This window comes from Prunus dulcis, chromosome 1 (genome assembly GCF_902201215.1).
Source record: "Prunus dulcis chromosome 1, ALMONDv2, whole genome shotgun sequence".
In the NCBI taxonomy this organism is placed as follows: Eukaryota; Viridiplantae; Streptophyta; class Magnoliopsida; order Rosales; family Rosaceae; genus Prunus; species Prunus dulcis.
The window spans coordinates 40,220,192-40,235,335 of record NC_047650.1 but is presented as its reverse complement, the minus strand read 5'-3'; the positions used below and the strand labels follow the sequence as shown (position 1 = coordinate 40,235,335).

Here is a 15,144-nt window from a genome sequence, read left to right as displayed (position 1 = left end):
GTCAAAAGTTTCGGCTGCTTCGTCCTCCTTGTTCGGCACCGGAAAATGACCCAACCAGCCTAGGAGGCCCTCCCAGCCGCCTAGCGCCCGCCTAGCCGCCTAGCCGTCCGCCTAGCCCCATTTTTTGAACACTGCGATTGACTGAAAGTCTGCAACCCGAAATTGAAAAAGTTTACCTGCAAATTTGAGCTTGAGATTGAGATTTGGAAGCCGAAGCAAGCACAAGTCATGGGAACCCTAAATACAAAATTTGCTGACTTGGTGGCTGTCTTCGGTGGAAGGAAATGATGAAGCTATCCTATCATGGAGTTTCTATGGTCTTGCCAATAACAAGGTTCGGTTTTTAGGCCCCAATCTCAAATTCTGACTATTTATTTCTGGTTTGGTTACGCAATAGATTGATTGGTTTGGTTCTTCTTGCTTGAAACTTGATAAATCTTTATGCATTCAATATTCATCCATTGATGGTTCTTCTTGGTTGGACTGCTTTTCATTCTTCGGATATTGCATTTCTGTTATAGATTTTGACATTTGATCATGCCCTCTTGTTTGCTGATAGAAAAAAAAAAAAAAAAGAAGAAGAAAGATTTGTCTCCTCCTCCTCTTGCATAGGAACACAAAACCAACCCACGAAAGAACAGAAAAAATAAATAAAAATTACACCACCTTAGTCCTGACCCAAATGACATGTGGAAACTGTCAAGCTAACTGTAGGGAGAACCTACCTATCTTAGAAGATGGAGGGGCAGAAGAGTAGAAAATCAAATAGCTTACCATATTTTTGTTGCTGGTTCTTCCTCACATATAATAGCAGGGTTAGCCCCAGGATCAGCAGTCCAGTACACAACACAGTACTGGTTACTATGATCTTTGTATTGTGTCCTCGATCTAGGACTAGGAACGAAGTATTTGAAAGCAGAAGATTGAGGAGTCAGAAATTCATAAAGAAGACATAAAGAAGAAATCTAGGCCTGGATTTCTTATATTTGTGTAGTTCGAACAAAATAAATATAAAAAAAGTCTTTGATAGGAGTTCAATGTTCACTTCATCGCATTTTTGCAATGGAAGATGTTGGTTTAGTTGAGGCTCATGTAATCTCTCTTAATATCAAAAACAAAAAAACAAATCCATGTTTTTGCACTTGGTCGCTCCTGGCTCTGATTGTTTCCCTCCTTAGCTGATCCCACATAAAAAAAAGGCTACATGATCTCAATCAAAACTAACATTACTATATTCACCCAAAGATATCAATCAGGAAATAAAAGATGGCATTCGCAGGCCATATAAGTTGAACCTTTGAACATCAGCACTATGAGCCAGTTTGGTACAGCACTGCCTTCAAAGCTATCATATAACCATATTTTGATCTTGCCATCCACTGATGTTGAAAAGACAACTGAGGCATGAAGCATGAAAAAAAGTGTTGGATAATATATTGCAGGAACCGGAAAGTAAATCAGATGATTCAAAACAAAAACATCACCAGAACCACAACATCAATACCCAAAGTGGCCCTTACATGGACATTTTCTTTGGTATGAGGACAGACAGAATAGACAGGAGCTTCATGACCTTCAAAAGTAAACAGTCTTTGGCTACAAAATATATCCCAAACCTTAAACATACATTAATGAAACCAACCTTGACGGTCTTGTCATCAGCACAAGTTATGACCAAAAGTTGGTCGTGAGGGGAAAAGAATGCCAAAATCATTTACACTTCCTAAGTGAGCATCAATCTACGTAAGAAAAATGATGGGTTGGGTTTATAGTCACATACTCAAAAGTTGCAGTTTCCTTGAGAATTTGTGTTCTTTTTAATAACTCACTTCCAATTGTTTGTTGCCTCCATTATAAGATTATAATTGCACAATGTGCTTTGCATATGCAACCCCAGTTCATTGACGAACACGACGGCAGTGAATATGAACTACAAGAACTGAAAATCAGCAACTCCGTACCATTTTAAGTATGGGAACATTCTCACCAAATATAGAACCATCAGGACTCTGTCGGATACGATTAACAGATACATATGAATCTTTGAAGAGAGCTTCCTGAAATAATTGACATTGGTTCAAATTTCGGATCATATCAGTAAGGTTGAAAGAGTAGTACATAATCCAGAAGCAGATGCACCTTTAAGGCCATCGGGCCTGCATCAAGATTCCAGACTCTAAAATTTCTTGAAAGCAACTTTTTCCGTGAACTAACATCCTATAGTCCTATGTCTCCAACACCCCAAGGTTCCAACTGAAGAATCAAATGAGCAGGATTCATGAGTGAACCATCAAAAGTAGTTACCGCACACGATCATCCTAAAAAGACAGGAAATTTATAAACGATGGGAGAAAAAAAGAAGAAAAAAAGAACATAGTTTCTCATTACTTAACATAGAAGAAGAGTCTGCCAAGTGGGATGAAAATCCATGCTCATTGGAGATGAGCCCTCATTTAGTGTCAGGGCAAAAGTAGTGGGCAAAACATTGGGTATGGCAACCGCGGACAAGTGACTTTGGCCTGGATCAGTGACAGTTGATTTTACCTGAACAAATGAAAGAAAACCAAGGTCAAGATACACAAGTTCTATAATTATGTAATTCTGTACATAAAATTGATTCGGATTACCTCATCCAAAATCAGAAAGAACATTTTTTTGGACAAGCATGGATAGTCAATAACCTCTATAGCTGTAGCCACAAAAGTTTATTCAAAAGTTAATAATAACAACTATGCAACGTGTAAAATGACGACACATTTCAAACATAAATTAGAGGGTACCAGTACCCAACAACATCACTTGAAGAACTAAAATAAAATAACTGGGCTCTTTGCAGCATTGAGAGATACTGCTCCCGGAGAGCGCATCTTGTGTTACAGATAAATTTTTGGCTCAGGAGAAGAAGTTGGAAGTGGATTTGATGTTGCTTGTGAAGGCTAGATATAGAAGATTAGAGCAATCTTAGAAGAAACCAGAAAGACTAAACAAAATCTTGTTTAAAAATAGAGAAAGAAAATCAGCTTGTATGGCTGATGAGTAGGAAACATTGGTTAATGAGGACCAATACAAAAAGAATTTCAGTACATTTACCAGAACATATCTTACTTGCAAACTGTTCCCAGTCGATAGAGACAAAGACAAACAGTCCTGCCATTCACAAACACGATCAATGAAAAGCGTTTTAATAACTGGATTTGGACAAAAATCAGTAAGCGTAGACACCGAGCAGGACATTGGTTAATGAGGACAAGTACTTGGGAAAAATAAATTTATGTCACCATAACATATCTTACTTCCAAATTGTTTTCAATTGGTTGAGGCAAAGGAACATTTTCCTGTGGTTCACAAACATGATCAACGAAAAGAGTCTTAATGACTGGATTTGGACGAGGGTCTTTACATTGTTAATGCTGCCAATTCAAGCTGTCAAGTTAAACACACAAGTCAGTGTCTCTCCCAATTACAAGAAAAACTGAAAGTGACTAAATCTTTTGCTAAATATGAGAATAAAAAGTACTCTCTCACACACACAAACGCGCACAGGCATATGTATGGACATATGCAATCACAAAATAGAAAGGAAGACCAAAACTAGAGAGGAAGCATTACCTTTGGTTAATGAGTTTATGTAATCTATGAATTTTGATGCTAGGATACTTCAGTTTGCCACGGAAAAGTGGATTTGCCTCAATTATTTGCCTGAGTTCTTTCATCATATTCTTCCTCATAAACATTATATCTCCACACATAGAGAGTGCCTTATGATCCCTGTTGGATTGAACCCATACACATGTGATGCATTTCTTTGAACAGCTCCTCATTACCTTTGGCAAAAACTTTGAGATCCTTCATGAGGATATCTAATGCCTTGGCGCGACAATTGCTATCAAGAATGAACCAAAAACATGCAGAACATGGTATTTTTTTCAGAGATTGTTTATGTATGGATTATAAGAAGCCTTAAAAAAAAAAAAAAAATGATGTTCTCACTTGTCAATGGCCTCAAGGAAATTTTGCTTTCTGATAGATCTTCGTCGAGTAGCGAAATGTTATTTCTATTTCATATTGACATATTGGACATCAGTATTGACATATTGACCTCAAGGAGTACCGCCGATCGCCTATACCTTTAAAATATATTATTTAACGAGTACAGCCGCGCGGCCATACCGTTTTAAATATATTATTTCAGGAGTATAGCCGAACGGCTATACTATTTATAAAATAAAATAATAAGGACCCGCCTAGCCCGCCTAGATGGCCGATTTTTGGAAAACTTTGATGGCGTTTTTTTCTTTTTAAATTTCTTTTTTCCTAGCATCTCTGCAAATACATCAAGCTAGGGTTTTTTAAAGAAATATCCATTATTGAATAAATTCTCTGTAGATATGCCTTCATTATGCAAAATCTGATTGAGACATTATATCTCCACACATAGAGAGTGCCGTATGATCCCTGTTGGATTGAACCCAGACACATTTGATGCATTTCTTTGAGCAGCTCCTCATTACCTTCGGCAAAAACTTTGAGATCCTTCATGAGGATATCTAATGCCTTGGAGCGACAATTGCTGTCAAGAATGAACCAAAAACATGCAGAACATGGTGTTTTTTAAGATTGTTTATGTATAGATTATAAGAAGCTTCAAAAAAATGTTCTCACTTGTCAATGGCCTCAAGGAAATTTTGCTTTCTGATCTGGAAATAGATCTTTGTCGCATAGCGATTGTTATATCTATTTCATATTGACATATTGGAGACATCAAATCTGGTTGAGAGGAAAAATGTGAGGGTCATTTTTGGAAGAATGAAACTTAGTTCACCTAGACTGCAAACTGGTTCTTTTTCATTGCTCTAAGTTTGACTCCAGTTCTTCAGTTAACTGCATCTAGAATATTGGTTTTGATCATTATTTCATCCCTTTCAATTTGCTTCTCCGTTTTTCCCACCCAGCAGCACCCCACAGAAAAATCTGCAGGGCCAAAATGACGTCGTTGAATAAGAGAAGTCACATTAGAGTAGAAGCCATGTCTGAAAGTAATTGTAGTTTCCAATAAACTAGTACCACAAGAAACTAGTACTTTCAGAGTGTTCGAGAAGGCAAGGCTAGTGACTCTTTTGGCTTGACCCTCATGCTTCCTTGTAACCTGCAAAATATATAAATCAAGGCAATGACAAACTTTTCGGGTTTGCTTCATCACAACATCGAGCATGATTAGTTCTTTTTTCCTGGCTGGTCTGGCATCTCTGCAAATACATCAAGTTGGAGTTTTAGCGACTCACGTTTAGATCTCCATAGTCGGATCTGTATGAGTTTGAGTATGGGATTCAATCTTAGTAGCATCTCCAGGTTCACCTAAAACAAACATAACACTTAATTAATTGTGAGTTTTACGGGATACTGTTTTTGCATTTAAAAGTAGCATGGCTTTACCCCTTTGCCACGTGGGCTGAAGCTTCTTTGCCACGTGGGCTTATGCCATGGGCCGGCCTTTATATATAAATTAGTATAGCCACGCGGCTATACAATTGTTTTGAATTTAAAAAAAATAGTATAGCCGTTCGGCTATACTCCTTTTTTCCATTTAAAAAATAGTATGGCTTTACCTCTTTCCCACGTGGGCTGAGGCCGCTTTGCCACGTGGGCTTAGGCCATGGGCCGACCTCTATATATAAATATATATAATAGTAAAGCCGCCCGGCCATACATAACACATGTTTTAAAAAAAATTCAAAATAGAGTATAGCCGCGCGGCTATACTATTTTTAATACAAAAAAGTCCCCAACCATTTGGAGCCACGTGTGAACAGATGTTTTATTAAAAAAAAATTCAGAATAAAGTATAGTCTGGTGGCGATTCAATTTTTAATACAAAAAAGGACCCCCAACCATTTGGAGCCACGTGTCAACACTTGTCTTTGTTTAAAAACTTTCAAAACTGAGTATAGCCACTCGGCTATACTATTTTTAATACAAAAAAGGTCCCCGAACCATTTGGAGCCATGTGTCAACACATGTTTTATAAAAAAAAAAAAATTCAAAATAGAGTATAGCCGGGCGGTGATACAAATGTTAATACGAAAAAGGTCCCGCAACCATTTGGAGCCACGTGTCAACACTTGTCTTTTTTTAAAAAATTTCAAAACTGAGTATTGCCGCTCGGCGATACGATTTTTATTGCAAAAAAGGTCCCCCCACCATTTGGAGCGACGTGTCAACACTTGTTTTTGTAAAAAAAAAAAATTCAAAACAGAGTATAGCCGGGCGGCTATACTATTTTAAATACAAAAAAGGACCCCCAATGATATGGAGGCACGTGTGAACACTTGTCTTTGTTAAAAAAAATTTCAAAACTGAGTATAGCCGATCGGCTATACTATTTTTAATACAAAAAAGGTCCCCCAACCATTTGGAGCCACGTGTCAACGCATGTTGTTTAAAAAAAATTCAAAATAGAGTATAGCCAGGCGGCTATACTATTTTTAATACAAAAAAGTTCCCCCAACCATTTGGAACCACGTGTCAACACATGTTTTAAAAAAAAAATTCAAAATAGAGTATCGCCGGGCGGCTATACTATTTTAAATACAAACAATGTCCCCAACCATTTGGAGCCACGTGTTAACACATGTTTTAAAAAAAAATTCAAAATAGAGTATAGCCGCGCGGCTATACTATTTTTGATACAAAAAAAAGTCCCCCAACCATTTGGAGCCACGTGTCAACACTTGTCTTTTTTAAAAAAATTTCAAAACTGTGTATAGCCGCTCGGCTATACTATATTTTTTTTGCAAAAAAGGTCCCCCAACCATTTGGAGCCACGTGTCAACACATGTTTTTAAAAAAAAATTCAAAATAGAGTATAGCCGGGCGGCTATACTATTTTAAATACAAACAAGGTCCCCAACCATTTGGAGCCACGTGTCAACACATGTTTTAAAAAAAAAAAAATTCAAAATAGAGTACAGACTATTTTTGATACAGAAAAAGTCCCCCATCCATTTGGAGCCAAGTGTCAACACCTGTCTTTTTTAAAAAAATTTCAAAACTGAGTATAGCCGACGGCTATACTATTTTTAATGCAGAAAAGGTCCCCCAACCATTTGGAGCCACGTGTCAACACTTGTCTTTGTAAAAAAAATTTCAAAATAGAGTATAGCCGGTCGGCTATACTATTTTTAATACAAAAAAGTTCCCCCAATGATTTGGAGCCACGTGTCAAAAAAATACAAAATAGAGTATAGCTATACTATTTTAAATACAAACAAGTTCCCAATATCTTTTGAGACATCCAGCTGTTTAATTCTCGTCAAATTGACTGTAATGTTTTTTTTTTTTGGGTCTGAAAATACTTCATTAAAAGGAGCAAAAACCGACGGCAAAACAACAAGACATCAATATGCATTTCATGAACCCTCATAGGGTTCCCTTGCTTGTAGATTTACATTAATAATGGATGCCCTCTGATTTCTTATAGTTGCAGATCAGATCATGTATTGGGTTATCTTTAATTTCTCTTAGAGATTCAATCCCACACTCGAGCCTAAACTTATAACTAGTGATCCCCATCAATCGTCTCCACTCTTTTCTTCTGTCTTCTATAATTTTTGGCTTGGCCAGAATGAAATTGTGAAAGAGATTGGTGAGTTTTTGCTCAAAAATGACTGTTGAAATGTGGTCAAGATCATCACAGAGAGAGACCAAGTGCGCAAGAAAGAATAGTTGAAACTTAAAAGAAATAATGGCTGCAAATTTTCTAAGAAACTTCTGAATTTATTTTGTTGAGGATCCATAACATTATAGATTTTAGATTTACAGCAAATGCCTAAACTACATAGCATACATTATCTAGAGATGAGTTATTATTATGTTTAGGCCTATATTATCTAGAGATCACACGCCAAGGACGAGGCCCTCTGATTCCACTGGCTCGCAGCTCTCCAAACTTGCTGTCAAGTCAAACCAACGGCAAACATACCCCATTTATCTTCATCTTCCAGAGGCTCAAGGATATGGAGCTCGACATTGGAGAGCCCCACAGCAAACTGGGCCGCTTGTGTAAAGAGTATACAAAAATAGTATAGCCGTGCGGCTATACGATTTTTAAATAATAAAAACCATCGTATGGCTGCTCAGCTTTACTCTTTTTATTTTAAAAAAAGGCTGCATATAGCCGCACGGCTATACGATTTATAATTTTTTTTTAAAACCACCTCTTGGCACCTAGCACCCGCTTTGTCACGTGTCAAAAATAGTATAGCCGTGCAATGATACTATTTTTTTATAATAAGAAACCGTAGTATAGCCGCCCGGCTATACTAAATATTTTATTAAAAACAATTAATATAATAGGAGTATAGCCGTACGGCGATACTATTTATTAAATAATAAAAAAAGAAAATGACCCTTCTAGTTGCATTAGTTTACACTTTATAGATATTAATTTGCTAGTTTCGACATCTCCAAAGAAAATATTGAAGATAGAGAAATTTCACAATAAATCAATTTGAGAGTTCAATTTTTTCTTCTTCTTTTTTTGTGGGAATGTTTGCATTTGGCCTACCTCGTTCTGTCGAGTTCTACTAAATTATGTTACTGCACACATTAGATAATGCTTGCGTTGTTTTCCAATCAGATCATGCTTTTCCAAATTAAGGCTCGATATGTCTTGTTGCTACACATGCTGTGTTGTTGGCTTGGCTTGCTGAAAAGGAGTTGACATTACTTGCAGCAAAGATACCTATTACGACAGAATTTTGATGCATCTATGCATATAGATTTCTTATCACAGCTGGATCGTTAGAGCAGTACTTACTGAGTTGGAATTGTAGGAGGTGTTTAACAAAGCACAGTAACAAATGGTCCAAATTTTTCCCTCATTTTAAAAATAAAAATTAAAAGATTTTTAAAAGGTGCTTCTGAGGAAGAGGAAGGAGAATAGATTTTTAAAAAGATTTTGGCGTTGTGGTTTGGCATGTAGCTTTTTACACAAGGAAATGAGAAGCCTACACCTAACGGAAGTACAACCAGAGAATAGTTGTCTCAGTGATCAATAATCCAATTTCACTGTACAATCCCTACCAAAGTGTTTTTGGGTTGGTGAGATGTCTACATGAAAGTACTTCTGGGCGTTCTGATCATTAATATTTGGAAAAAGAGTGGAATTTATATTCTTTGCCATATTAGATGTGTGGCCACAACATGTTTTTGTCACGATTGCAATGCTAGTTAAAGAGTCATCATAATGAAGTTAGGATAAATGACATTGTTTTGGTTGCGCTAAACTCACTTTTTGGCTCGCTATCAAATTTGGTCACTGTCATTTTTATTTTTCCGATTTTGTCGCCTCATTTGCAATAGTTAACAAATTCAATCCAATGCCTCAATATCGTCAGTTTGTCTAATTAAAAAATATTTAATATTTAGTTAATAACAATTAATTTAAATGTAAAATTTAACTATTTCAAAACACCCAATAGGCCCCATCTCTGATTCTTCCCAATAGGCCCCAAACTTTATAAACCCTTTTTGAAAGAGAAAAATTCACTTTTGGTTCCTATGGTTTACAACTTTTACCACTAAGTTCCATGTTGTTTCAATTGGGTCACTTTTGCCCCTTTGGTTTTCGATTTGTCAAATTATTCTAACTTTTGTTACCTATTGAGGGACATTTTGCCAAATACGAAACTAAATGAGGCTTTCTGTTTTTCTGAATTAATGTATCGAGCCCATTTGTAGCCTAACCAATTTGATTAATATGGTAAATGCAGAAGAGAATTCCTTTTGTTGAATTTCTTTCTAAAAAAACCTGCAAATATGGGAAATGTAGAGGAGCAAAAAACAAGTACATCCCTCTTTTTTGTGTGGTTTCACTCTTTTCCTTCTTGAACTTTTTCCATATTAATTAAGTTGCATTTGGATGAAGGGGGGATTTGGATTTGACAACTGGGCTAAATTTGCTATAAAATGAATATGATTAAAATGGATATGCTAAATTTCCATATTAATTAACTTTTTCCATATTAGATTGAATGCATTTGAAATAATTAGATACAGTATAATTAAAATGAATATGAAATGACTATATTCAAAGAATCATTTTAAATTCACTTCTTTTCTTATTTCTTTCTTATTCAACTCTTGATGTATATACATTGATTGTTATACAATAAACAAACAATTTTACCTTATAATTAATGCCATCTAAATCCATAGATTTGGATTAATACCGTCATTCAAATGGAATCTCTTAAAATTGTTTCCTTTTTTTTTTTTTTTTTTCTTCTGACAAATATTACTTCTTGTTTAAAATCCTGTGTGCATCAGTTTCCATCCAATCAAACAAGTTCTTCTCTAGAAACCCGTCTCTATTTTTCTCTTTTTCTCTCAAAAATCTCAAACACAAGTTTTAGCACAAAGGGAGGTATCAATGGCCAGTTGCGTTGCAGTACTAATTGTTGTTTGGGTGAGCATAGTGATTGCATGGGCATGGAGGGTGCTGAATTGGGTGTGGTTGAAGCCAAAAAAACTAGAAAGATGCTTGAAGGAGCAAGGCTTTACAGGCAATTCTTACAGGCTTTTGTTTGGAGACACCAAGGATAGCTCAATGATGCTGCGACAAGCACAATCCAAACCCATGAAACTTTCCACCTCCCATGATATAGCGCCACGGGTCATGCCATTTGTCCATCAAACTGTGAACACTTACGGTATGCCAAATACTTTTACATCAATTCCTATCACCTTTCTACCTATCCATGTATGTATATGTTGTATGGTGTGTAATCTTCTTTATAAGTTTTAACTTGGATAGTTTTTTTTGGGTTAAATACATTTTTGGTCATTGGATTGTATACGAAAATTCAATTTGGAGGTGCAATTTTTATTTTTATTTTTTTAGGAAGCACATTCAATATTCTTCCTCTAACTCAACTAGTTAGGGTATGTTGTGCAATTAGGGTTTTAAAAAATTAGGGAAAAGCTTGGGTTGAAATTGAAATTGTGAGGTATAAGGTCACGGATTGGATACTATATTGAAGCTTGAATCGATTGAGTGAGAAACATATTGTGACTTCGGATGGCAAGGAGATGTAATCAAAGTGATAGAGCACCAAAATATATTGTTAAGTTGTTGATTTCATTTTAATTTAGTTTGGCTTTTTTATTTTTCCTTATACGTCACAATTTTGATTCCAACTCAAGATTTACCTCAATTTGGTAACAGAAGATAACAGAACGTCTATAAATTGTAAACTTTAAGAAACAAATTGACCAATTTGGTTAAAAAAATTTATGCATGAAACCCAATGACCAAAAAAGTATTTTAACCTTTTTTTAAACAAAAAAATACAGGTAGGAATTCTTTTGTCTGGGTGGGCCCCATACCGAAGGTGAACATCTTGAATCCAGAAGATTTGAAAGAAATATTCAACAAACATGAAAACATTCAGAGGACAGTAGCAAACCCTATTATCGACTTGCTAGTACAGGGCCTTGGATCCACTGTAGATGAGAAATGGGCTAAACACAGGAAGATTATCAACCCAGCATTCCATTTAGAGAAGCTAAAGGTACTCACCAACATTCATTTACATTTTTATTTTTCCTAAATTAATGTATATTTGTTTAGAACTTTTGGATTTCTTTTTTAATTTTTCCTTGTTTGGTATAGGGTATGTTACCAACATTTTACCACAGCTGTAGCGAGATGATTAACGAGTGGGAGAGGTTGGTGTCCAAAGAAGGTTCATGTGAGTTGGATGTGTGGCCATGTCTTCTAAATATGTCGGCCGATGTGATTTCTCGGGCTGCATTTGGAAGTAGCTATCAAGAGGGAAGAAAAATATTTCAGCTACTACAACAACAAACAAAAAATTATGCAGCAGCGATCCAAAGTGTTCACATTCCGTTTCTACCAACCAAGCATCACAAGAGGATGAAGGAAATCAATAAAGAAATAAGAGTGTTGCTCAGGGGTATTATAAATAAAAGAGAAGAGGCAATTAAGATGGGTGAAGCCAGTAATCATGACTTGTTAGGTATACTTTTGGAGTCCAACTTGAAGGAAATTCGAGAACATGGGAACAAGAGAAACACTGGAATGAGTGTTGAAGATGTAATTGAGGAGTGTAAGTTGTTTTACTTCGCTGGCCAAGAGACCACTTCTACGCTGCTTGTTTGGGCAATTGTTTTGCTAAGTCAAAACCAAAATTGGCAAGCTCGTGCAAGAGAAGAGGTCTTGCAAGCCTTTGGAAGCAACCCACCAACCTTTGATGCCCTAAGCCAACTAAAAGTTGTAAGTATATATTTTTGTGGTGTATTCTCTTGATACATATGTAGTTATACTTAGAGACCTTGACCATACAAAATGTCTCAGGTGACCATGGTTTTACTTGAAGTTCTTCGATTATACCCGCCAGGTATTGAGCTTCCACGAACCCTTCGAAGGAAAACACAGCTTGGAAGGTTTTCATTACCGGCTGGAGTCGATGTCTCCTTACACATACTGCTTGTTCACCATAACGAAGAATTGTGGGGTGAGGATGCACATGAGTTCAAGCCAGAGAGGTTTTCAGATGGAGTTTCAAAGGCAACAAAGAACCAATTTGCATACTTTCCTTTTGGAGCCGGTCCAAGGATTTGCATTGGACAAAACTTTGCTATGCTGGAAGCAAAATTGGCCTTGTCATTGATTCTGCAACACTTTACCTTTGAACTCTCTCCCTCCTATGCTCATGCTCCTGCGTTACTAACCATCCTTCAACCTCAATATGGTGCTCATATCATTTTAAGTAAACGTTGATTAGTTAGCTTTTGACAATGATGAGTGAGGAGAAAGGAATACTTGCAGAAATTCTGACGCTTAAGTCAGTATGTGCATGAGAAGACTGTTGCAATTTTTCTATTTATTTAAAAGGTGGATGACCTCTGCTAAAATATGAGAGAGTAATTGTGGGAATTTTCTGTGTATTCTTCTCCTTGTAGCAGACCATATATATAATACACTTTGCCTTGGAGGCCAAGTCAAACTATAACTCCTAATTTTGTTTACAGGAGGAAATCAGAAATAAAACAAGGAAAAACAAATTAATCAACTCACTCTCACGCCAACACTCCCCCTCAAGTTGGTGCATAGATGTCACCAATGCCCAACTTTCTAGTGATTTGTGGAATGCTCTACTAGAAACTGTCTTTATCAATATATCTGCTAATTGATCCTTTAATTTAACAAATGGAAATTGAATCTTTTTCGCCTTGAGTTTTTTCTTGATAAAATGTCGATCTACTTTAACATGCTTTGTGTGATCATGCTAAACTAGATTATGTGCAATACCTATTGCATCCTTGTTATCACTAGGGGTGGGCATCGAGACCTGAAAATCGGAACACCGAGCCTCATTAGAAGGAAAATATTGAAAAAAAACCGTGTTGACTAAAAAGTCAACAAACTGGCAGTGAATCGAACGGGACTGGTTCAAACCGATTTCAGTGCTAGTTTCACACCTTACAAAACTAGACCGGACAGGCTATGCATTTTTCTATTTTTCGAAATTTATTTAAGTCCAATGCTAAATTTTTAATCCCATAACTAATACTTCCCCAAACCCAACTTCAAAGCACCTCTATTTTCTAGGCCCAATCACCTATCTTAGCATGAAATTGGGTCATTTATGAATTTTTAAGCCCGAATATAAAATTTTAGTTGGAATTTGTTATTTTAAAAAAAAATTGAAAAAAAAATCCCGTAAAAAATCAGAAACTGCACCAAAACTAGTTTAAACTAGACCGACTAGTTTCATAATTGTTTTCACCAATATCGGACCGAACTGCACTGGTTGAATAGTGCTGGTTCTGGTTCCTGTGTGAGGTGAAAATCGGACAGGACCAGACCACGCCTACCCCTACTTATCACAAAACAAGTTCATCCTATACACGGGTACATAACTAAGCTATGTAAGGAACTTTATTAACCAAAGGAGTTCACAAATTTCTTTGGTCATCCCCATAAACTCAACTTTTGCACTAGACAGCGTAACCACTTTTTGCTTCTTACTTCTCTGCCTCACAAATGTGAAATAACCTCATGTAGATCTCTTGTGAGTAATACTTCCTGCCCGATCAGCATCTATATACCCATCAATATTCAAATTATCATTCTTAGAGAATATAAGCCCTTTCCCTGGCACCAATTTCAAATATCGAAGAATTCGAAGTACCACATTCATATTATATTCACTTGGACAATGCATGAATTGACTGAAAACACTAACAGAATAAGCAATGTCTGGTTAATTATATGACAAGGAAATTAATCTTCCAACTATCCTTTGATATCTTTCTTTGTTAGTGAGTACCTAATTTTGATACTTTCCAAGATCATGATTCTAAACAATTGGAGTGTCAGCATGCTTGCAATCAGGCGTCCAAAACATACTTCATTTGAGGGAAGGGAAAAAAAAAAAAAAAAACACACTATACCTTGCTTTGATCGGGCCACATCAATACGTAAAAAATACTTGAGTCCACCAAGATTCTTCATTTCAAACCCAGTTGCCAAATACTTTTGGAGTCTAGAAATTTCCTCTCTGTCATTCCCATTAATTATCATATCATCAACATAAATTATTATTTAATCTCAAGATTCTTCATTCAAACTCATAGATTAATAACACTACATTGCAATATTCTGATCATACACTCCAATATACCATTTTTTTAACTCTCTTGTTTGATATTATTTTTTGTATTAATTTGTGATGAGGTGTTTTTTTAATATTTATTTACCTTTAGTATGTAAGTTTTGCTCAGCTAATTTTCAAATCGTGGATTCACCGCTGCAAGTAACTTATATAAGACTAATTACAACTAGTGGAAATAATTTATCCAAAGTGATTCTCTAATTTTTCCTTGTGTATAAATCTTTTGCAAAATTTTGATAATTGGGGTTGTGGTAATCATAATAGTCCGGGGTGTACTTTGTATTTCTTAGCAAAATAAAAAATAAAAAATGATAGTTTAGCTAGCTCGACTTCCCAGGCAGTCTAGAAAACTCAAGCTCCAGGATCAGCTCCTTCAAATTAACTCCAACAATTAGTTAATTAGTAGTTGCCTTTAACATGAGATTAGACGCATCAAGAATATTTG

At 36.1% G+C, this 15,144-nt stretch overlaps 1 protein-coding gene across 1 annotated transcript; it reads left to right on the top strand.

Moving 5' to 3' along the window:
* Positions 1 to 10,426: 10,426 nt before the first annotated feature.
* Positions 10,427 to 12,802, top strand: LOC117615500 (cytochrome P450 CYP72A219-like). The gene is made up of 4 exons (XM_034344595.1): positions 10,427 to 10,709; positions 11,353 to 11,570; positions 11,672 to 12,295; positions 12,377 to 12,802. Exons 1-4 carry the CDS (start codon positions 10,430 to 10,432, stop codon positions 12,800 to 12,802), a joined length of 1,548 nt encoding a protein of 515 aa, XP_034200486.1. The 5' UTR covers positions 10,427 to 10,429.
* Positions 12,803 to 15,144: the final 2,342 nt, after the last annotated feature.

What these genes read in the sequence shown, in the direction of transcription:
- LOC117615500 (XM_034344595.1), top strand. Translation starts at nt 10,430, where the DNA reads ATGGCCAGTTGCGTTGCAGTACTAATTGTTGTTTGGGTGAGCATAGTG. An exon ending in TCAAACTGTGAACACTTACG is followed by an intron (nt 10,710 to 11,352) that starts GTATGCCAAATA and finishes AAAAAAATACAG; the next exon opens with GTAGGAATTCTTTTGTCTGG. An exon ending in TCCATTTAGAGAAGCTAAAG is followed by an intron (nt 11,571 to 11,671) that starts GTACTCACCAAC and finishes TGTTTGGTATAG; the next exon opens with GGTATGTTACCAACATTTTA.